The sequence below is a fragment of the Paramormyrops kingsleyae genome, chromosome 25 (genome assembly GCF_048594095.1).
Source record: "Paramormyrops kingsleyae isolate MSU_618 chromosome 25, PKINGS_0.4, whole genome shotgun sequence".
Lineage (NCBI taxonomy): Eukaryota > Metazoa > Chordata > Actinopteri > Osteoglossiformes > Mormyridae > Paramormyrops > Paramormyrops kingsleyae.
The window spans coordinates 33,117,672-33,142,121 of NC_132821.1; the positions used below are offsets into that span (position 1 = coordinate 33,117,672).

The 24,450-nt window shown below is 46.1% G+C and overlaps 1 protein-coding gene across 3 annotated transcripts; it reads left to right on the top strand.

The window, feature by feature from the left end:
• Nucleotides 1-159: 159 nt before the first annotated feature.
• clta (clathrin, light chain A) lies at nucleotides 160-11,745 on the top strand. 3 transcript variants are annotated; one of them, XM_072707407.1, is made up of 7 exons: nucleotides 160-517; nucleotides 6,526-6,563; nucleotides 6,883-7,000; nucleotides 7,160-7,271; nucleotides 8,460-8,513; nucleotides 9,767-9,802; nucleotides 11,090-11,745. In XM_072707407.1, exons 1-7 carry the CDS (start codon nucleotides 331-333, stop codon nucleotides 11,259-11,261), a joined length of 717 nt encoding a protein of 238 aa, XP_072563508.1. In that variant the 5' UTR covers nucleotides 160-330; the 3' UTR covers nucleotides 11,262-11,745. The 3 variants fall into 3 exon arrangements, with proteins under 3 accessions (XP_072563508.1, XP_072563509.1, XP_072563510.1); XM_072707408.1 differs by lacking the exon at nucleotides 9,767-9,802; XM_072707409.1 differs by lacking the exons at nucleotides 8,460-8,513; nucleotides 9,767-9,802 and having other exon boundaries at nucleotides 165-517.
• Nucleotides 11,746-24,450: the final 12,705 nt, after the last annotated feature.

Genomic DNA, 24,450 nt, shown 5'->3' on the forward strand with positions numbered 1-24,450 from the left:
AGATCACCTGCACGTCGCCGATCCTGCCTACGTCCTGCACACGGCGAAGATCATGGGATGAGTGCGTGCTCGGCTCTGCCATTTCTCATTGGCTTAGCCAGTGACCGGCGTCGTTATGATTGGCGAACGCCCTGTCCATCAAACGCCGACGCCTCTGATTGGCCGCGTCGAGCTTTCTGCTCCATTGTGTAGCTGTCTCCCATCCTGCCTTTTCCCTTCGCCTGATCTCGGACTGACCCAGTCTGGGCTTCGCCGTCCTGCGGTGGCTGCGCTTCACTTACTCACCGCTTTCTTTTTAAAAAAAGTGCCGTCGACGGCTTTCAGTCAGCAATGGATGACTTCGACATGTTGAGCGCGCCGCAGCCCGAGGCCGGTAACGGCGTCGGGACTGAGGAGGACCCCGCCGCCGCTTTCCTGGCACAGCAGGAGAGCGAGATCGCGGGCATCGAGAACGACGAGGGCTTCAGCATCCTAGACAGCGGGGAGGTCCCGTCATCTTTCACCGACGGCCTGACGGGTGAGCGGATTTTAGCGGGAAAACCCCCTCGGTTTTATAATCCCGGGTCTTACGGGTCCCGTTATACATGAATCGCCCGGCGTGTTGTAATGCGCAGCCGGGCACTGGCGACCTTTCGGTGTGAGAAAAATAGCCGGAAGTTGTGGCAATAACGGTCGGCGTCAGGCTGGTGTTGCATCGAGCTGGGATGTTTGCTGTAACTTGCATATAAAATTCACAGCACTGAGACGGCAGTGATATACATGATTGATGAGGTGACAAGTTGTGCACTTTGCTTGAAATTTAACCCCAGCGTCACTATCAATAACAATGCATAACGTAAAGAAAGAGGTATTTTAAGTAGTAGTTTCGTCCTGATGCCTGGATACTGCAGCAAAGGCGGGGATTCTTCTTACGGGTCCCGCAGTGCAGGAGATGCAGTGCAAGCCGTATGGGATTTTTCAAGGCATGCAACTGGATCTGCTCCAGGAGACCGAGTCCATCGAAGTGGCCAGCGGCCAACCTTCATGTAGGTGGAGAGGCCTCCACAGAAGGCGGACATCAAGTGATCTCCCATTTCCAGCTGAAAAGCCCCCCCCTGCCTGTTAAAGTGCACATTAGGCACAGTAACCTTTGTACCGTGTGAGTTAAGGTGTAGCCACTTGACCGAACAGGAAGTTGAGCTGCTGCTGACGCATCTAAACCCCGAGCTGCCTCTTCCTGGCGTGCGTCACGGCCGCGCTCCCTGCACGGCCCGCGCTCGCTCCCCTTCCCTGCGCTCTTGCGCCAGGCGAAACTGCATACGCCAGCGTTCTGGCCGGACACTGGCGGCCCGCGACCCAGAGCCCGTGTTTGGTGGCAGCATGGTGACCAGCTTTGCAACCAGCCCCTCCAGTCCGAGGTTTAACAGACATATTGCATAGAAGTGTGCAGATAAGGGCTTTGTCAGCAGTAAAACAGACTGCAAAAGCAGTTTTTTTTTTCCTTAGGAGATTCCCGTTTCCTCACCCAGTGTAGGCAGCGGGGAATGAATCGCGGACCACAGCTTTTTTGTTCTTCCTCCTGGAGAGGAATGTGACCTTTTGAGAGACACGAGAGGGGGGGGGTATGGTGTTCACGAGCCTGAACTGTGCCTGCTTTCCCAGCATGCACTGCAGTCTGGCGGCCAGGCTATGCCCTGCTGCCTGGCAGCGGTCATCAGGAAAAACTGCGCTCCCCCAGCTCCCGTCATCCTTTTACCTGGGAGACGTGACTCTGTCACCCGATCGGAGGGCCTTAAATGAGTAATGAGGTATTCTCTCGTTACAGGAGGACACGGTCCGCATCTCAACAGCTGCCAATAAACATGTACCACTCAGTCTGGGCGGGCGGATCATACTGTAACCGGCCAATTGGTTCAGTTTCAATTCAATTATTTCTATATAGCGCCTTTCGCAACAGAGTCGTCCCTTGACAAGAGCGTGTGGCAACCCATCACTAGAGTATGGCGCATAAAACGGCGGAAAAGGGAAAGTAACAATTCCAGAAGACGACGGAGGAGAAGAAGGATAAAGTAGGGAGGAAAAGAAAAACACTCTGGGGGTCCGAGGTCAAGTGGCTGATAATGTAGAAAACAGAACAAACTGAGCCTGCTCTAATAAAACCAGGCTTTAAACTGAAAGCTACTGAAGGCCATGAAAGCTGGTGAGAGCGCTATAGCTCCAGGCAGCGGTTTAATTATTCGGTGCTTTATAGGTTTAACGAGGACGGTGTTTTGATGCCAGAAGTGTCGTACAAAAGGGTGCTTCCTGTTCACAGTTGGAGCGTTTTAATTTGCTGCGCTAACTGTGGCTGGGGGAGACGTCTTTGGGGCACCGCTAAAATGTTAGCGCCGGTGCTGTAGGCGGTGTTGCCCTTTTTACTTTGTATTCCACATTTTGACGTTGAGTCTGCGTTTCTTTCAGAAATGTACCGACTTGAGAAGTGTCATAAGCTGGCCATCCTGTTAAACTGTCTACTGGTGAATTATTCAGTTGTCAGTCCAGATCCGTAGCTGAGGTAGAAGTGGGGGTTGTAGCTTTGGGCCCTGATGCTGAGAGAGACATCAATTAAGCCTTGAAAGGGTGTTTGATAACAGGCACTGTGCTGGAAACACCAGCAGTGTTTATGTGAAACCAACATACAGACATTTCCTATTCATTTTCCTTTGAAGCAATTTAGTGTTGCTGTCGGGTGTAACATGAATCGTACCTACCAGCAGAGTCGCTGAGATCTCCTATGGGAAGCTTTCGAAGGAAAAAAAAATTGGATCCCTGAGCTTTTAGCAACGACTGGTGGGACTGAGTAAAAAAATAATGGTGGCAAAGTTATACGGAAAGTTCTCTTACACCTGTAATGTAACATAACCCAAGCACTAAAAGTCCCAAAAGAAGGAGAGAATCTCTTGGACGCGTCAGCGAGTGTCAAGGTAAAACCAGCGGTGAGGGAGTGAACTGCGTTACATTACCGCTGTTTTTTAAATAGCTTTCCTAGCGGGAATTGACACTAAATCTCACGCATTAATTCAGAGGTCATCGGTTGCTGCTGTGAGCTGCAGAGGTGATGTGCGGGTTCTCTGCCCGGCGGGAAGGACGCGCTCAGCTCAGGCAGCGGGTGCTGCATCTATCACGGGTGCACAGTATCCGCAGCTGTCCGTAAATGCAGCACGTGTCGGTAACGGATCCGTTTTTGAAGCCTATTACGTAACCCTGCTCTTGAACGTCTTCCTCTGAACCGTGTTGTCTAGCTACCGCAGTTCAGTTGCGCTGAGGCAGAGCTGTGGCTCGGATTGCAAGACGAACGGCGACGTGTGACCTTCCTTCTGAAGGAGGAGTGAGTGGAGCGTGAGGCAAAGGTGCCCAACCCTAGAGTCCCTCAGAGACTCGGCGCTCTGAGTGAAAGGGGGCGTCATCTATTGTGAGGACATTCCAAAGCCCCAGATTAGAGAAAAGCAACTACAAGCATTTCAACTTTTACGGTAACACCCCCCCACCCCCAGGACACGCAATAGATATTTCTTAACATGAACATTTCCCAAGTGGTACCTCCTCCTTACATTGAAACTGACAATACTTATTGTTCATAACAATAAGTTAATAATGAATAGGCAGAATAGTACCTCAGTGTCAGGCTGCTGTGGAAGCCTGACTACCTTCAAGGTAATGAGTAGTATTTTCCATTTTTTCCCCCCAGTTGTGGGTTTTTTAATAAAACTAAACTTGCTGTTACTCCATTTTGTTTATCGGCTCGCTGATTACTTGCCCCTCCTAAGTCATCCGCATTAATGCTGTTTGACGTGGCTGCATATTGTCACGTCCATTTAATTCAGTGAGGACATTTCAGCTGATTTTCATTCTTGGTTTGAGTTTTTTGCCTTTTCTGCCTTCTTATGAAGATGGTACCTAAAGGCTGCAGACATTCGTAGGCAGATCCAAGCTGCTCTTTTCTAATAATATTCGGGTAAAAGTGCTTTTGCCAGCCTGGTTTCAGGTCCAGGTGATTCATTCCCGCGGACCACAAATATGACGTGATTTTCATGTGCGTATGGTAAAGTTTAATCGATAAATTATGCAGAGTAAGACATTACCGACATTAAATACAGTGATAAAGTACACCGTACATTATTATTGGCTACAATACTGTACAGTACTATACTCTCTCGAATGAAATGGATCCTAACGTTTCAGCCCATTTCTCAGGTGATGAGAGCATCGAAAAATATGCATCAGGGATGACAGACATTGACAATGATGCTATTTATATCCCTCAGAGGACAAAGGAACAATGGAAAAGCATACTGTTACACATTTTACTGTTTGTTTGTTTTTTTTTGATCGCAGTATGCTGTGGATACAGGGGGCTACTGTACTGTAGTAAAACGAACATCAGAAATTTACAAACGCAGTTTGTAGCTCATTTGGGGAGAACTCAGTAATTGTAGTAGTGAGCTAAAATCCATGTTTCTGTTAAACCGAGTGGCTGATCTATCATATATATATATATATATATATAAAATAAAAATAGGTCAGATGGTTGTAATTTGAAGCAGGGGTGCAGGCTCACGTGCAGCAGAATTGCTGACAGCCTGATGGATAATTAGGGAAACCCCCCCCCCCCCCCCCCCCAAGTTGTAGTCAGGGAGGAGCGACCATTATGACATTACGTGTTGAATGATTTACCCGATAACTGTCAAGCATCAGTTCTGTCTGATATCTGGTAACATTCACTGTCAGAAATGTGCAAACGTGCAGGAAGTCAGTGGTGGAGTGTATTTACACTATTAACGGGAACATTTGTATGGCCAACAAGACGCTAATTATACTATTTAACATTTAATTTTATTTTTCTACTATACTTAATGTTTTACTCCCTTTTGTTTGTAATGTTTTTCTGGCTCAGTTCACATTAAAAGGCTCCAACTGGCTGTTCTGGGTTATAAAATCTTACTTATGCTGCCACCTCCCTGCTGCATAACAAAAATATTATTGTGGCAGGTGTTAAGCATACTGGTTACAGATGTCCAGTGCGCTCAGGTTTATAACGAGATCTGCCAGTAGCCCTTTGGAGTGATGTAATGACAGGCTGCTTCTCATGGCTGGGAAATGAGGGTCCTGTTCCCAGATTTTGCATGTGGGGCTGGAGATTTCGCCACGCATTACACGTATACTCATTCCACGTCCGATAAATTATTGGTAGCGTTTACTGTTTGACGCACAAAGTGAGTTTTGCGGTTTACAGTAAACAGTTCCTGCCTGTGTGGGCTGTTCTCTTAAAGGGAACTCTGGGTACTCTGTGTTTAGCGGCCCTGTTCTGTGTCCTTGGTCCTCCTTAGCTTGATTGCCAGCATGATCAATGGCTACTCAGCCTTTGGTCTTCTCCCCTTACCTGTCACCTTCTTCCTTGGTGACGCTGGCGTCTTCCTCCTCATCCTCCGTGACCTTCATGATCTCCAGCTGCCAGACGTCCCTGGCCCTGGGCCTGTCGAGGCTGACAGTAGATCCTCTGGGGCTTCCCCACCAGCTGGAAGAGGAAAAATAGATGAAGATTCTGATGCTATTTCTTGTTTACATTTCCTGATTTGTGACGGACTGGTATCCCCTCGACGGCTGTCTGCTTTTTTTTACTGTGCGGATGGAATGACCTGAATGGAGAACCTGACATGACCTGGTGTACTCACGTCCGTTACTCAGGACAGCATCGCAGGAATTTAAGGGCACGAGAAGCAGTTTAAATCTGGCCGGGAAACCATAAATGTTCTGGCTGTATTCCTGAGCTAATGTTCTCTCTCAGTTCGGGTCCCTTGTGAAGTGTGTGTCCCGTCTATGCGTCAGTATCACATCCCAGCCTGGTGGGGGCGTGTTCCCTGCGGTAACGTGAATCCACTGTGCAGTCAGTGTGCTGTGGGGTTCCTACTGGGCCAGGTCACCAGGAGCCACCTTGCCACCCCCAACCCCCCCCCCCCCCGGTCTCACCATGTCACCGTCTCTGCGACCGACGTTATCCTCTTCCCCAGAAACATCGCTCTGTTACTGGATCAGAATATTTTAAATAAGTGATGAGTCGCTCTCCATTTTCAGAGCTGGGCGCCGGGACCCAGAGCGAACAAAGAGGAAAAAATGATTCAAATGAAATGGTGTTTAAAAATTGAATGGTTAGTTTTACTTTAAAAAGAAGAATCTGAGATTGGCAAGAAATTTCCCGGAACAGAATAAATTACTTCAACACTTTTATAGGACAAAAACCGATCTTGTATCTCTCCCCCAAGACAGGATTCATGATTCTTGACATTTGCTGGCTAACTGGCTGAAAGTCTAGAGGCCCTCGATGGGTCCAGAGACCCCATATGGAGGACAGAGGACACTTTGTCTACTATTTTATTGTCTTTTACAATGAGCTTTTGTGGTGGAACAATTGCAATATTAATATAAGCTTATCTACATTTACCTTGGTGTCCCCTAGACACGTGGAAACATTTGGGCCGTCTGCTAACGTGACTTTCCTTCTTTCCCCAGATGCCTTCGACAGTGCCGTTAACGGTGAAGTGCACGAGGTAAAAGAGCTCGATCCGCCTGTCTTGCTGGTGACCTTGTTGCCCTCGCTTGTGCTGAGGTGGCCCGTGAGGTGTGAGAGATGGAGGTCCAGCCTGCCTCAGTACTGTTCTTTAACTGGAAAATATGTGAACAGTATTAAATGTTTATACAATCAAATAAATCCAGCAATGTTCAGTTCTGTAAACTGTCAGTACAGCTGTGTGCTTCATTTTAAACTCATTTGTAGCATTTTTTGTTTAATTGCCTGAAAGTCACCAGTATTATCTAAACTGTTGTTTGAAAACCAGAATGGCTTTGTTGTCCCTTCGTGCCTGACAGGCGAGCAACGGCCCCACTGATGCTTACGCCGCGATCTCCAGTGTCGACCGCCTGCAGTCTGAGCCGGAGAGCCTGCGCAAGTGGAGGGAGGAGCAGAAGGAGAGGCTGGAGGCTCTAGGTGAGGGTGCGGCCTGGCGAGGCGGCCTGGCGGGTTTTACTGAGGCTAGCGATGGAGGGGCCTTCGAGAGACGAGTGCTACAAGAGGCGCGGGTGGGCTGGCTGCTGGACTTCCTGGTCGGGGTCGTTTAGCAGAGCTGTGTACCTCCCCTCCTTCCAGACGCCAACTCTCGCAAGCAGGAGGTAGAGTGGAAGGAGAAGGCCAAGCAGGAGCTGGAAGAGTGGCACCTGCGGCAAGATGACCAGCTGGAGAAGACAAAAGCCAGTAACAGGTAAAGCGGGGACTTCCGGTGTGGCTGGGGCTGAACGGCCGACTGCAGAGGCGGAGCTGCCAGTGTCCTTCACAGGCCCTAGAGCGCTGCCCTTCACAGGCCCTAGAGCGCTGCCCGCCCCAGTGTCCTTCACAGGCCCTAGAGCGCTGCCCGCCCCAGTGTCCTTCACAGGCCCTAGAGCGCTGCCCGCCCCAGTGTCCTTCACAGGCCCTAGAGCGCTGCCCGCCCCAGTGTCCTTCACAGGCCCTAGAGCGCTGCCCGCCCCAGTGTCCTTCACAGGCCCTAGAGCGCTGCCCGCCCCAGTGTCCTTCACAGGCCCTAGAGCGCTGCCCGCCCCAGTGCCCTTCACAGGCCCTAGAGCGCTGCCCGCCCCAGTGCCCTTCACAGGCCCTAGAGCGCTGCCCGCCCCAGTGCCCTTCACAGGCCCTAGAGCGCTGCCCGCCCCAGTGCCCTTCACAGGCCCTAGAGCACTGCCCGCCCCAGTGCCCTTCACAGGCCCTAGAGCACTGCCCGCCCCATACCAATGAATAGGTCATTTATATAAAATAACCTGTCTTATTTGCATGACTTCTACAGTTTTGTATTTTGAATTTAAATATTTAAATTCGCCTTAATTACCAGGAACCTAGAAACTTAGTTCAGCTTTTCAGTTTAAATTTATATATATATCCATGCCTCAATGCAGAGTTATAATTGTTCTGGAAAGCGGGTAAATTGTATTTTGTGAATTACGTAACTATTACTGTTAGTTTAAGAATGGCCAGAGGCAGCGTAGCGAGGGCAGCCCAGGCGATCGTCCGTGATGCAGGAGCTGCACATTTGACCCGTCTCTGGGAAAAGATCCAGAACTTCCCTGAAGTGTAGGTGTTCCATTCGCGGTGTTCTTTGGCGACGAATTGGCACCTCGTCACGCGATGGAAAGGAGAGCGTCTGGCGGTCAGTTCAGCCAGATGGATGCTTCTGGTCCGCAGCCAGCCCTGACAGAGCGGTTCACCCCAGGACCGGAAGCGTACTGTAATCCGAAGCCCCTCCCACCTTAAGCTGTGTAAATGCCCGTTTCCCAGAACCCCCGCGCGGACTCGCCTCGTCACACCCGCTCACGCCGGTTTGAATGTCTCCTTCTCCTTTTTACCACTCTCTCTCTTCTCTCCCGCCCGCCGCTTCCCTTTCGGACGTCTCTCCGTCCAGGGTGCTGGACGAAGATTTCTACAGGCAGCCCTTCTCTGAGCTGATTGGTTATGTGTATGTCGCTAAACTAACACCCCTTTGCTTTCACACGCCCGTTAGAAGCATCCCTCATGATTTAACATCCTTAGTTTCCTCTTTCAGTTCGTCTTCCATGTTTTATTGAGTCTGGGCAAGGTTCTGTAATGGAGAAAAAAAAGCATATGCAGTTTTCAGTATCTCTGGACTGCTTGTTTCGTAAAGTTGTAATTGTCTTAGTAATTTCCATTCACTATAGGGGTTTTTAATCATAATTAACGAGTAAAGCTGCACGACACTCTTTGAAAGATCCTTTGCATCAGTAAATCAGGAAAAACACACACACACGACACCTTTCCCTTCCAGAAAACCAGTTTTCATTCATGGTTGTCCAGTTGTCATTTTAGTTGGATCATATATTTTCATTTCGTGATTTGTGTACATTAATTGTCATGGTCCTTCGTGTTTATCAGGATATGTGAGTGACATAGTGACAGTGACTGAGTATAAGTTTTAGTCTCCATCCATTGTGAAGAATGACCTTAATCTCCTAGTATGTCATGTATGTGTAGGCAAGAATGCCTATCAACTCTCTGAAAAGAAAAAAGAAAAGAAAAACGTAATTAGACATGTATCTGTAATTTGACAAATGTTTGTCTGAATCAGTCACATTGTCCTGTTTGAAGCAACAGTGTCTCCAGGGGAGGTTTAAATCATGAGAAAACATCCCTGCTGTTGTCAGGACTATTAGCTTAATAAATATTCTTAGTTTATGGAATTGCTGCTAACTGTTATGCGAAGCGGGTGTTTGGTGGCATTCGGTTTCGCAGTCTGCTGACGCGAAACCCGCCTTGCCGTTAATGTTTACCGATACAGCCAATGAGGCCCGAGATCCGTCACCGCAGGTTCTGATTGGGTGCCCTGACTTAGACCTGGATACACAGTTGCCTCAAGCACACAATACGCAGTTTAGTCGTAGCTCTGCTTCCGGTATATCGTACTGCTGCCTGATTCCCCCCCCCCCCCCCCCCCCCGCCCCGGCTTCGTGCTGTAGCCCTCATATCCTTCCCCGAGCTGCTTGGTGCCGGGTCGATGCCCGTTTGGCTCCTGTGCTCGCTGGACGCCCTCCGACCGGCCCCAGCTCGTGTGACGGCTGCACACTAGGCCCCATCGGCACGGTCTCCCAAATGCATGTCAGGCTTTTGTCATCTGCATAAAGCTTATTTATTTTCATTTCTCTATATCTGACTTCTGATCTGTTTCTCCTTTTTTCCTTTCTACGCACCTTTAAGCACACACATTAATCATCCTTGCTACCGCCTAGACCAGTTAAGTAAAAAAACAAAAAAAACAACAACAAGGAAATTTAAGTAATGAAGACTCCAGAGATATTTAATGTTCTGCTCACTGCCAGATTAGACATTTGGTGTCACCTTGTGACAGTGTATTAGTCTGCTGGTTCTGTGCTCACCTGTAGTCTTGTGACTGTTACTCTCAGCACTGGCTTATCATCTCCATTTTGCTGTGCGTGTTTGTGTCCTTATTAGTGCAGAGTGCTTTTTAAAACTAGGGCAGGAATTAGCCAATGGCAGTGTGGAGTCTTCCTGTTGCCGGGTTAGGGTGGGCAGAATGGGCGGAGCTACGTTGGGTGGTGATGTTCTGATTGTAGTTCTGTGGCTCGGTGTTCGAGTTTGGCCGGGGGGGGGGGGATAGAAAGAGACTCCACCATTCCCGACCCCTTCCATGTTGGGTTGCGTTTTGGCTGGCCTTTGTTCTGATTGGACAGGTAAGGAGATTCTTAGCCTGAGGATTTGCTTGTATCAGGGACCACGCTGACCTTTTATTGCTTCAGGGCCGGAGGAGCCTTGGGGGGGGGGGCTGTTTACCGTCAGCAGCATGATGAGCTTGGCTACCGGGGGGCTTATCGGTGGTTAAAGCCTAACTTGCTACGACACGCTCTCTTCCGCAGTTTATAGATCTGTAGAATATTCCGTGGGTAACTTCCCTCGCAATATTCTAGGAGACGGCAAGTTAGGTGCCTGTTTTTTTTTATTTTTTATTTTTAACCACCTGAACTGCCGTGAAGCAGAAGTAAAGACCGCGGCAGCTTGTCGTCTTGAAGCTCATTTACGGTCCCGCTTAACACCGTGACACGATGTTCATCAGACAGCCATTTTGACTGCGAGGGACATTTTTGTCTCGCTTCAAAAATACCTGCGGGTCACCTGTTTTTAATGTGGTTACCTGTAGTTTCCCCCCCCCCCCCCCCTGTAGATGGGGATGTGGAGTCTTTTGTTTGGGACGCTCACTGCCTACCTGTCCACCCAAGGTGTAAAGGCCCCCCTTAAAATATTCAAGAAACCACATAAGCAGATAAAACAAATTTAAAGCCAGTTGCAGATGGGCTGTCGCTTCAGGTATATCAGCCCAGATCTGTGATGTTTGAGCTTCATGAGGCTCGGAAGTTGGGAGATGAGTTGGGTCAGTCAGGCAGACATGCCTCTGCTTTGGTGCTGTACGGTGCTGATGGTTCTGGGTGGACAGGGAGGGGTCAGTCTCCCTGGGTTTGGTTTCCACGACTCCCGCTGATCCCCCCCCCTCCCCCCCTCCCATAGGGCGGCCGAAGAGGCCATGGTGTGCGACATGGACGAGAACAGCCCCGGCTCTGAGTGGGAGCGCGTGGCGCGTCTCTGCGACTTCAACCCCAAGTCCAGCAAGCAGGCCAAGGACGTGTCCCGCATGCGTTCGGTGCTCATCTCTCTCAAGCAGGCGCCGCTGGTCCGCTGAGCCTCGGGACGAGACCGGAACCGGACCCAGAACCACACTACAAGGCCGCACCCGCTCCAGCACCTCCCCCGACCCGCCTGAAGAGCCCCCCAGCCTGCAGGTCGATGGACTGACTCCTCCTCAATCATAAAAAAAGAGATTGACTTATTATATTTTTTTTCTATTTTTTTGAGGACCAAACTCCAGTAGTGTGACACCATTAGGCCGACCAATGACATAGTGACAGCACACTATCTATGCATTTCCGTTGAACTTCCCAGGTATAAAGTAATAAATGTGTGCGTGTGCGTGTGTGTGCGTGCGTGTGCACATGCCGTGTACGCACTGTGTACGCACTGTGTACAGGCTATGCATACACACGCCTGTGTTACGGGGGAAGTAGATAGAGCAGGTTTGAAGAACATAGCTGTAGTCCGACCATTTCAATATGTGTGTTTCAATGTCCCTTGGAGGGTTTGACTCATTAAAAGTATATGGAACTTTACTCAGTGTCAAACTGTGTTTACTGCACCACAAATGTGGCTAAAATCACTATTCAAAAGTTTTTGCACACACTGAGATTTTCTACATTTGCATGTTACTGAACATTTACTAAGAATATTAACTCAAGATTCTTTGCTAATATATACATTTACAGTATGTTCCCCATTTGAGTCCCTTTATTGCAAGAAAATGTCATATCTTTGATTCAAAATAACCACTAGCAGTTATAACAGCAGAGGAAATCGGGGGCTTTCATTCTACAAGAGACATTAAATTCTCCTCTATTTCATGGGATGAAACAGTTAACTAGTATATTAAAGTTAAAGGACGGCCTAGAATTTGACTGCCATCACCACATAACCACTTAATAGGACGTCACTTACATACTCTGTCCATGTTATAAAGGAAACTTGATCTATTTGACTTATATTTTCATTTATAGTTGTTCACTTAACTTTCCAGTGCTTGACAAGAAAAAAAAAAATCTACAGTTTTTAAATAAATGCAAAAATTTTTGACTGGTAGTGTACACTGTATGCTCAGGACCTGAACAGAGACTTCATCCTGGTGTAAGGCAACATCCTCCGCCTGAACGAAACGTGACGTGGTAAAAGAGTGAAATCGGCCAGTTGGCCTCTTAGCTAGTATTGGACACGTACCTTTTTAAGTGATTTAAATTTGTTTTTGACACTATATTCAGCAAATGGGCAGATATTCTGTTATCAGCTTGTAACCATTGAGATGATCACATGGTTAATGCATCAGCTTTGGTCATTCCTGACAGCTGTTTCCATTTGTCAGAGATCAGGTGATCATCGTCGCTCACGGTTGCGGACTTGCTCTGGCGAGCCGATCGCGGCGTGACGTTTGACGTGACGTTACTTAAAGCGGTGTGAGGCTGTGTTAGCCATTAAGATCTTCGAGAAATTCATCGCATTCTGATCTTCCTCAGCTGCTGTTGTAGATGATGAGGAAGGATGAGCGAGCAGAAATGGACATTGATGTACAAGAAGTTCCTTTAAGAAAATCCTTAGAAAGGTCATCTTCACATCAGTAGAGCCGCCCAAGGTCTCTCTTGAGCACAATTACTAACCTTAACCCTCAGCTGAACTTTACATTCTTTATTAGCTTAGATATATATAAAATACAGCCTATAGATTTTTTATGTAACTGTCTTTTTCGTTCCACATTTTTGTTCCCTCTCCGCTCCCAGCAGACTTAAATCTAAAAGTCGAGAACATGGAATACCTGGTACTGGTGTGTTGGGACCTGGGAGGGAACAAAAATGTGGACGGTCTGCGGGTCCCCAGAAAACACCGACAAAACACTGATAAATACAGCTGGCTCAGCTTTGATTTAATAAGCTAACAGCCAGATCTGTTAATTACTGATACAGTAGCTTCACTCGAAAGACTGGTACAGCCAGACCTCTCGTGTGGCTCAGCAGCTGCTCAGCAGGTCTGACACGGAACTGTCGAGCTCGCTGACGGTGAATCTGCAGACCGCACAGCATGAAAACGAGAGGATGAGATAATCCCAGCCGACGTGACAAAACAGGCCATTTGTCTCGTGGCTGTGTGACAATCGCTAGGTCCTCCTGTAGCGCTTTGATTTTGACAAATCCGTTCACTTCCAACAAAATAGCCAAGCAGTAAACCTGCATGGACAACTCAAGCTTTTCAAACGCAAAACTAACATGTAAGACCATTCAAACTCATTATAAAAATTGACCATTATAATTATTTACGTCATTCACAGTAATGTCCTGCTATAAGACGACCAAAGGGACAGTATATTTTGCTGATCCATGCACAGAACTTGTAACGCTACTATGTAATAGTAATACCATGTTACACATCTGATCACACAAACATTTCATGCGCTCTTTAGCTGTTGCCCTTATCTAAAGCAATTAACAACCCATTTATTACTTTTACTGGAGAAATTCAGCTTAAGTCCTTCACTCTGCAGTATAACATTAGGGTCTGTTCATAACCACTGTTGTCCTAAACAACATGATAATCTTCAACAACAAATATCAGCCTTTAAGAAGTGAATTCAAGCATGTCTAACTTGTTCAGTTCACCACAAGAGATTAAAAAATGTATGTAGAAAGTTTCTCATAAATAGACCTAAACAGACTAAAACAGTGTGTCCAACTCGGTCCTCAGGGACCCACAGACAGCCCACATTTTTGCTCCCCCCCAGTTCACTGCCAGACAGCCCACATTTTTGCTCCCCCCCAGTTCCCGGTAGGTAGCGAAAACGTGGACTGTCTGTGGCTCCCCGAGGACCGGATTGGGAAACACTGGAGTAAAAGAAGGCTGGAAATATCTTTATATGGTTAAAAATAGGATTCAGAGGCTGAATGTAAGTGGCCCAGAAAGGGGGGGGGGCTCCGGGTGGAGGCAGCGTCGGTCGGATGAGCTGCTCCTTCATGAAGGTGACTGCCGGCCACAGCCCCGTACCTCTTCTCCGTCACCAGTGGCCAGTGTGATAGAAAATTGAACAGAGTTTATATGTTTTTTAACTGGCTTTTAGATAAACTGCTTTGGGAACATATTTTTCATATATTATTGCAAGAACGCCTGGGTGACAGACAGCTGACAATCACGAGATAAAAAGGCTAAAAGAAGATTGAGGTTTGAGCTAAATGTTGCCACCACAAAGACAGAGGCCATGCAAAAGCGTAGACCCCCCCCTCATGTAGCAGGCATGGCAGGAACACCACAAAGCTTGCTATAGGACACCCCCAGGAAGCAGAGGAAATGACCTTATGGGTGTTTCTCCGCCCATTCCCAGGGGACCGCAGGACGGCTCCCAGTAGACCTGACCCAAACAATCAGGAACGCTGAATACCTGGGAGGGAGCAAAAATGAGGATCGTGTAGGGGTCCTGAGGACCGGCCCGAGAAACACTGGGGGTCCTGAGGACCGGCAAGAGAAACACTGGGGGTTCTGAGGACTGGCCCGAGAAACACTGGGGGTTCTGAGGACCGGCCCGAGAGACACTGGGGGTCCTGAGGACCGGCCCGAGAAACACTGGGGGTCCTGCGGACCGGCAAGAGAAACACTGGGGGTCCTGAGGACCGGCCCGAGAAGCACTGGGGGTCCCGAGGACCGGCAAGAGAAACACTGGGGGTTCTGAGGACCAGCCCGAGAAACACTGGGGGTCCTGAGGACCGGCCCAAGAAGCACTGGGGGTCCCGAGGACCGGCCAGAGAAACACTGGGGGTCCCGAGGACCGGCCCGAGAAGCACTGGGGGTCCCGAGAAACACTGGGGGTCCCGAGGACCGACCTGAGAAACACTGGGGGTCCCGAGGACCGGCAAGAGAAACACTGGGGGTCCTGAGGACCGGCCCGAGAAACACTGGGGGTTCTGAGGACCGGCCCGAGAAACACTGGGGGTCCCGAGGACCGGCCCAAGAAGCACTGGTTTACATCTTCTTCGTGAAAGATATGTGCAGATATGTTAGACATTGCTTCAATTAACTTCTGTTATGAAACCAATAAATTTACATTTTCAAAGGGATATTTATGACTTTTAACTTTTAAACTTTTAAAATCAGGCTTTTCCCACAATACTTGCAGCATAAGCACATATTTAACTATTAGTTGCTGCAAAGAAGGTTAATTTCCTAAACTGAAGGTTTTGCTTTAAAACAAATTGAGAATCCATCAGTATACACACATCAGTATTTATCTCTTTTCCGAAAAACCATACAAGTTTCACACTACATTATCAGCAAAACACCTAAGGATGATTATTCTAATCCAATTCCAAGTTCTCATTACTGGATATATGTCATTAAATAAGAAGAAGCACAAGACAATAGCTATGACACGTCATAAAACGTCGGCCGCTTCACCAGTGGGAACTGATCAGTCTTCAAGAAACAAAACAATATTCTTTGATGCAAAGGTATTTCAGGAAAGGCCAGATTTATCGCAGTACATCTGAAGGCGCCCGACTTCCATAAGGCTGGCTGGTGTTAAAATGATATAAATTATCAAGGTTATTACTGTTCATGAAAAAGTTCAATTTAATCAAAGCTTTTATTATTATTATTATTATTATTATTATTATTATTATTATTATTATTATAATAAAAAGAGCCTAATATAAGGCATAGTCTCTAACAGGCTCGTCGTCTCGGAGGAACAACAGGGGAAGATCTCTCCCTGGGGGCCCAAGAGATCCCGGGTGGGAGGGGTTCTGCAATTATTCTGAGTGGACCTGGACTCTTAAATACACAGTAACATTCTAAGGGCAATTTACACCTTAAACATGAACGTGATGTAAAGTGCCATATTTTTTTCAGTGATTCTTTTGTGCTTTTTTCATATTGCTTACATTTACATAAACACCGAATGAGATGTTTATACTCACGATCGCTACAGAGACGGGAAACGCGGCCGCGAGAGTGCTCTCAACACCCGGGATCAGTGGGAAATATTTATTTTTGCTTGTATTTTTGTTTTTACTTATTTGCTTTGTCCTTGTACTCTTTAAAATAATAAATGGATGCCTATTAGAAAATGCTGTGTAAAGGGGGTAGGTAGTTAAAGCTTCAAACTACACCTTTTTCAGTCAATATGTATGTATGTACATGTATGTATGTGTGTGTAGTATGTGACCGAAATAAAAATTTAAATTCAAAAACTCAATAGACTCAATTCAAAGGCGTGAGACCTCAGCTGTTTACTGTCCAACATCATCTTTCGGGCATCAATTGCCGTCTATCATCTAAAAAGCCTCCTTAGCATGAATAGTCCTGCACAATGTAGGCCTGATTATTTCATACAAATGTTTGTGGGAATTAAAGGCCAGAGCAAGTCTGGAGTTTCATGCAACTTTAATAGCTTGTTTTGTTGATACGTGTTCCGAATTTTTCAGCAATTTCCCCAGTGCCCCCCCCAATCCCCAGAGAAAGCTCTCTGTGTTTTCCGGCCAGTGCTCCTTGCTGGCTTTTCCGGAGCGTTCCAGCTTACTCAGAGTATAGTATGTGAGGAACGGTCCCTTAAATGGTCTCCAGGACCATGTTCTTCTTGGCGATGTTTCTACCCCCGGTATCTGCAGGACAGTTTCATGGCATCGGGAATTCTGCTTACATGGCCGGGGCGTCCGCTCTGTGCCACAGCTGGGGGTGATTCGAGTGCGAGGAGAAGTGACACAGACCAGAAAACACCAAGTTCCTCCAGTCTGGAGCACTCAGTGTGAGTGTAAACTTGCCTTCATCCACTGCAACTTGATGTGTGGTATGGCGACAGGCCATTTTAATGTACTGCATTGCAGGGTCGATGTACAATTCAGGGGCTGCAGCAAAGAGTGTGCAGCCCAGTAATCTGCAGGGTAGTGCAAGGGGAGGGTGATGCAGTGGAATGTGTAAGAAAATGGGAACACAGTCATCACATGCAAGCAGCAGTCCCATTGACACTAATGTATAGCACAGCCCCACCACAGTCATTAATGAACAGCACAGTCCCACAGTCACTAATGAACTGTACAGTCCCACAGTCACTAATAAACAGCACAGTCCCACAGTCACTAATGAACAGCACAGTCCCACAGTCACTAATGAACTGTACAGTCCCACAGTCACTAATAAACAGCACAGTCCCACAGTCACTAATGAACAGAACAGTCCCACAGTCACTAATGAACAGCACAGTCCCACAGTCACTAATGAACAGCACAGTCCCACAGTCACTAATGAACAGCACAGTCCCACAGTCACTAATGAACAGCACAGTCCCACAGTCACTAATGAACAGCACAGTCCCACAGTCACTAATGAACAGCACAGTCCCACAGTCACTAATGAACAGCACAGTCCTATAGTCACTAATGAACAGCCCAGTCCCACCGTCACTAATGAACAGCACAGCCCCACCACAGTCATTAATGAACAGCACAGTCCCACAGTCACTAATAAACAGCACAGTCCCACAGTCACTAATGAACAGCACAGTCCCACAGTCACTAATGTATAGCACAGCCCCACCACAGTCATTAATGAACAGCACAGTCCCACAGTCACTAATGAACAGCACAGTCCCACAGTCACTAATAAACAGCACAGTCCCACAGTCACTAATGAACAGCACAGTCCCACAGTCACTAATGAACTATACAGTCCCACAGTCACTAATCAATTTTTGCATTTCAAAAACCTGCATATTATACAAGATTATATATTACTTGTGAGAGCAAACTTTACATATACATTTACCATCCATCTTCCAACTTCTTATCCAGTACTGGCTTGCTGTCACAATAGGGATGATTCGGTTTCTAAATGATGTAGTTTCAAATGTGTTCTACCACTTTAAGAAGGGTTCAATTTTGCAGTAGATTTATCACTATGCCTGGCACTATGCTGCCATCCCTAGGACTGGCCACAAGGTGGCAGCAGAGCAGCAGTAGAACAGAGCAGTGAGGGACTGCAGTCTGCCATCCCCTGCAATGGCAGCTAAGACCTGTGAAGGTGAACCATAACTGCATCATCAAAGTCAAAACTGCAGACTCATCCCTGCATTTTCACCAGTGAACGCCTATCAGCTGTCATCCCCGGATCAGGGTCGCCACATCCACCACCTCACCCGCCCGTCTATTTGACGCGGAGTGATGACCTCATGCTTTCGGAGAAGACCTCGGACAAATCAAAATCTACCTTTATTGTATTTCTGTAACCTCAAACTCATACCTCTAAGAAAAGAGGAAAACTGGTCAACCTCATACAGAAAAATCTTTTTAAACCTCTAAAGCACACTACTAGACACTGATCATGTCATTGTTAGATCTATAATCTGCAGTATAGTAAGTGTGGGAGATTAAGCTAGTGTTCTGCAAGGGCAACAGAAGAATCTTGAGGTTGTGCTGTAATAAAACTAATCTGAAGCTAATTTACCAAAAGGTCAATTTTCTAAAATTACATATGCCTGACACATCTGGGGGTGTGGGTTCGAATCCCACCCAGTTCTCTGTATGTGTAGGGTTTGTGTGTTTCTCCTGAACTGTGTGGGTTTCCTCCAATTTCCTCCCTCATACCAGAGAGATAATTGGCCTAACTGGTGTCTTTAGCTTACCCATAGTGTGAAGATGGACAAGCAGACATTTATCACAAATCTCAAGAATAAAATTTCCTGCCTGTGAGACTAATGTTCTCAGTAGCGATGAAGAAAAATTACCACGAACAAGCAGGGAAGTTACTCATCTTATACCTTTTACTGGTAACGGTTTACGTATGGAGAAATGAATAATGTAGTAGTGCATGTTTACTTAATGCATTAATTAACCAGTTACTAAGTGCTTGCTAAGTACTGATCTCATGTTCATTCATTATTAATCAATCATGACAGGTCATGTATTTCATGGGAAACCTATATTAGTTTATGATTTGTTCTTGAGTAGTAAATGAGTTAATTTTTGCCCCTCAAGTGGTCTTACCATTATTAACTAATTAATAAACTGTTAACATATACAGTGCCTGAATGGAATACATGAACTGTTATGATTGATTAATGATGAACAAGCATGGCATCAGTACATAACTAACACTTAGTTACTGGTTAATTAATGCATTAAGTAGACATGTACTACTACATTATTCATGTCCCCTCAAGTAAAACCCTTTTACTTATTAAGTTGTAGCAACACTTGTCTAAATGTTTGTATTTATTGAGCAGATATACTTTCCCATACATTCTGAAAAATATGTGAGAAACAAACCTCCCATCTACTAAAAAGCACATTCCAGCATAGCATAAACAAAACATTAATTTATCAATATATTCCCCAGATGAATAAAAATATCTGCCCAAAACATACCAAACATTCTGCATGACAAAAAACAAAATAACAAACTTTTCATGACCATAATTAATCAGAGTGATATATTCTACATTATTTTCATTGTTTTCTGCAGTTTTCTGATTGAACAAAAGCTTACAGGGAATAAATGCATCATCATGAAATAAATATATTATCTGTTTCTTTTTTATGTTAATGTTTTATTCACAGTGCAGACACTCATACAAATTGATAAATTGTCGGAGTGGAAGAAATATCCAATGGTACCAGTGAATACATTTATCATATAAACAACTGACGTGAGTCAAACTGAATCTCTAAATCTCACACCAGCTATAAGTAGACTCTCCTGTAGAGACAGGGCCGTGGCCAGGATTTTTACATTCAGAGGTCAAAAGTGTCAGCTCTTCTTAGGGACATTTGGAGATACACTCTCCTGAGAAAATTTAAGGCTACAGTGTAAACCACGAACTTACAACTCGTGTTTATGCTTCGATCCGACTTAATTACACCGGCATCCGATTGCTCTGTCTGCTTCACTCTCAGTGCATCATTCAATAAAATATCTCAGTAAAAAGTGCAGAAAAAATACCGTGGACAGGGTAGATACCGATATGTGTATGGATGAGACTAGACATCAGCATACTTACAGGACGCGGCTGTACTAGGGATGTGAACTCTGCTCCTGGTGTTACTTGCCCTGAAACATGAAAAGTGCAAAGTTATGTTAGAGCTGAGGTTTATCAAACTGAAAAAAACAGTAAATACAATAAATGTGAAACAACACAAATGAATTAGATTAAGATTCGAATGCATATATTATGCATTGTTGTGTATGACTGATAAAAACAATATTATTTGTGATGAAGTGTTAATTAAGAAAGAAGTGATATTCTGGGCTTCAGACATATTTTTATATTCTGTGGGTGTACATCACTCCCGATTCAGACGATATGATTCCCATACAGATATACAGTCTACGATGCAATACAAAAAGATGCAGTGCACGTGAAGGGATCACAAACGCTTCGATTCAACTCTGGATACTTCTGACCTACTTTTGCAGACATATCCAGATTTTTTTTTTTTTTAAATAAGCCACTGTATTTATTTCGCACTAGGAGAAAGAACATCTGAGACTGTAAGTAACTCAAAGTGATTATAAGATCTTGAAATACGAGACCTGAAAAACAACACTGAATGTGTAGTATTAAGGCGGTTAGTGTATGGATTTGTGACTTTAACAGTTTTTGGCCGATTTCCCTTCTCATTGCGGTGGGGTGGGGGGGGGGGGGGGGGGGAATGGGCTCGAATCCATACAGCCGTATAATAGATACCAAATCACCTTTTCGTTGTATCCCTCAACTCTAGGGCTGTGGCTGTGTTTTGATATTTTGATGCTACTTTTAATTGTATCTAAATGCCACTATGTGTGTTACATTACATTCGTGTAAATCCATTCTCTGTTTGTGTAAATCCATTCTCTGTTTGTGTAATCCGATTATGAAGTAGAGGGTCGCAGGGAGCCTGCAGTCCTTCCCTGGGAGCTTTAGCTGGTAAGCGAAGGGGACGCACTGGGTGTGACGCATTACATCACAGGGTATGTACAAGCGCACACTCATAATTACGCATTATGGGCAGTTTAGAAATGCCAGTTTGTCTCACTGCATGTTCTTGGACAGCAAGAGGAAGCCGGAGTGCTGTCATTTTTAAAAAAAATAGATACAAAAAAATTTAAGAAATGTTTTTGTGTATGTAATAATGCTGCATGAGACTCTTTATATGCTTGTTCTGGCCTCGATGCCATTTTGAAGAAAAGTATCTTTGAAATAATTCAATGTTAATATGAATATTTTGCATGGGGATGATTTATCCATTTTTTTTTTTTTTTGGCTTGGAATGTACTGATGCCTCTGGGCGTCGGGAAAAGCTGCTCATCCCCCAATAGGAAGGTCATTATCAGGTTAGGTGGGAGAGGAAGACGGTGCAGAGGAAGTGTGATCAGCTGACCAGCGGCCACAAAGGCTGCTCATCCCCCAATAGGAAGGTCATTATCAGGTTAGGTGGGAGAGGAAGACGGTGCAGAGGAGGTGTGACCAGCTGACCAGTGGCCACAAAGGCTGTTTTTCAGACTAACTGCATCAAAAAACTACCCACTGAATCAATATTGGAATTTTTTATTTCGGTGCTTTTTTATTTAGCCTGGGTTTAGTATATTTTAGACATTTCTTACTCTCGTATTCAACAGGAATTTTGAGTTAATGTGTATTCAGCTTTGGGTTTTTTTGTGTTGGTACTCTTGATGGAATTAGGAATTATTGTGATGATTATATGCATATTCACTGAATTCTGTGAAATGTAATTATTTAAATGACGTGAATAACTAAATTATGGAAACAGATGGGCCAGATTAACGGATACGAAGAGCACAAATGATAAGGTTACTGTGGACCTTGGTAGGTCTGTCACTATGAAGCTGGTTTTATATGGTTTTTATGATTTTATATGGCTAACGTCCATTTTATAATGAATGCCGTGATGTAATGTCAACATTCTTCAAAATGGATAATGTCCAGGCAGAAACAGTTCAATGTTATCCTCAGAATGAGGCTGATCCTGTCTTCCATTGAATGTTCCTATCACGTTCCTCCATTCAGATGAAAGACTGAGCTGTCGATTTCGGAGCTAAATGAATATTCCCTGCTAATGTGCCAGTCAGCAGATGTGAGCCTCTAAATCGCACCTGGCTTTCAAGCGATCAATCTGGGAGCCACCTCCTCTGAAAATTGGATTATGGTAGATTCACACCATTGGTCCCAGCACATCAAGATTCAGCACTATTTAACAGGAACATGTAGGGTGTTTCTCTGGACTGGCCGTAAATCAGAGCTGAGCTAACTGGGGTCCACTAAATCCAGGAATGACAACAGAGCTTGACTTTGGATTATTGAGTTCAAGACTAGAGTGTCCTTCTCATGAAATAGCCAGGAACTACGTTACATGAGTTTGATTGCATTAATGCTATACGCTGAGTTTATGCTTCATAATACCACAGAAATCTGGAATGGCTTCACGTCTTTTTTGTATGTAGTATGATGAAGGTATGCACTGACGAAAAACAATGCAACAAGGAGATTTTTACTAACTGCAATTTCTTTAGCATTGTCTTTTAAGGAAGGTTCTCTTTCAACATCCAATCATAGTGGAGGAACAAGACAGCCAGTCTGCTGAAAGGAAGAAAAGGGGATGAGATGGAGCTCATGAGGTGGAATTCATTCAAGGTAACTTACAGGCAGACGGATGGATGTGAGGTTGGTTGCTTAATGCCTCCAGGGTTGCAGGTTTGCATCCTGCCTGTGGTCCGTGCGGTTTGCATGTTCGCCTTGTGTCCGTGCGGTTTGCACGTTCGCCTTGTGTCCGTGCGGTTTGCATGTTCGCCTTGTGTCTGTGGGGTCTGTGGGGTTTGCAGGTTCGCCTTGTGTCCGTGCGGTTTGCATGTTCGCCTTGTGTCTGTGGGGTCTGTGGGGTTTGCAGGTTCGCCTTGTGTCTGTGCGGTTTGCATGTTCACCTTGTGTCCGTGGGGTTTGCATGTTCGCCTTGTGTCTGTGGGGTTTGCACGTTCGCCTTGTGTCTGTGGGGTTTGCATGTTCGCCTTGTGTCCGTGCGGTTTGCACGTTCGCCTTGTGTCTGTGGGGTTTGCATGTTCGCCTTGTGTCCGTGCGGTTTGCACGTTCGCCTTGTGTCTGTGGGGTTTGCATGTTCGCCTTGTGTCCGTGCGGTTTGCATGTTCGCCTTGTGACTGTGGGGTTTGCATGTTCGCCTTGTGTCTGTGGGGTTTGCATGTTCGCCTTGTGTCTGTGGGGTCTGTGGGGTTTGCGTGTTCGCCTTGTGTCTTTGCGGTTTGCATGTTCGCCTTGTGTCTGTGGGGTTTGCATGTTCGCCTTGTGTCTGTGGGGTTTGCATGTTCGCCTTGTGTCTTTGCGGTTTGCATGTTCGCCTTGTGTCTGTGGGGTTTGCATGTTCGCCTTGTGTCCGTGCGGTTTGCATGTTCGCCTTGTGTCTTTGCGGTTTGCATGTTCGCCTTGTGTCTGTGGGGTTTGCATGTTCGCCTTGTGTCCGTGTGGTTTGCATGTTCGCCTTGTGTCTGTGGGGTTTGCATGTTCGCCTTGTGTCTTTGCGGTTTGCATGTTCGCCTTGTGTCCGTGCGGTTTGCATGTTCGCCTTGTGTCTGTGGGGTTTGCATGTTCGCCTTGTGTCTGTGGGGTTTGCATGTTCGCCTTGTGTCCGTGCGGTTTGCATGTTCGCCTTGTGTCTTTGCGGTTTGCATGTTCTCCTTGTGTCCGTGCGGTTTGCATGTTCGCCTTGTGTCTTTGCGGTTTGCATGTTCGCCTTGTGTCTGTGGGTTTTCTCTGGGTACTCCAGTTTCCTCCTGCACTGACATGCAGTTGTGCTAACTGGCATTTTAAATTTGCCCATGGTGTGTGCAAAAATTCACCCTACAGTGGACTATACCAGGGGTAGGGAACCTGATTCATGGAAAGCCGGTGCGGGTTTTTGGGATGACCTCTCAATCAGCCAGTTACAGAGGGTCCCCAGGGCAGGATTTGAGAACTACTGCTTTATTATTGGCTGATTGAGAGGTCATCCTCAGTCTTTCCCAACCTCGTCCTCTGGGAGCCACAGACGGTCCACATTTTTGCTCCCTCCCAGCTCCCGGTAGAGCACGATGCCACCACAACCCTGTCAAGACCAACTGAAGCGTGGAAAGACTCAGTTCAAGCTGAAAATGACAAATGTAAAGCCATCCATATCAGCACGATCCAGCTAAACACAAACAGGTACTAAACACACAAAGTCAATTCTTCATCTGTGAAAGAAGTCATTTTTAGTTAC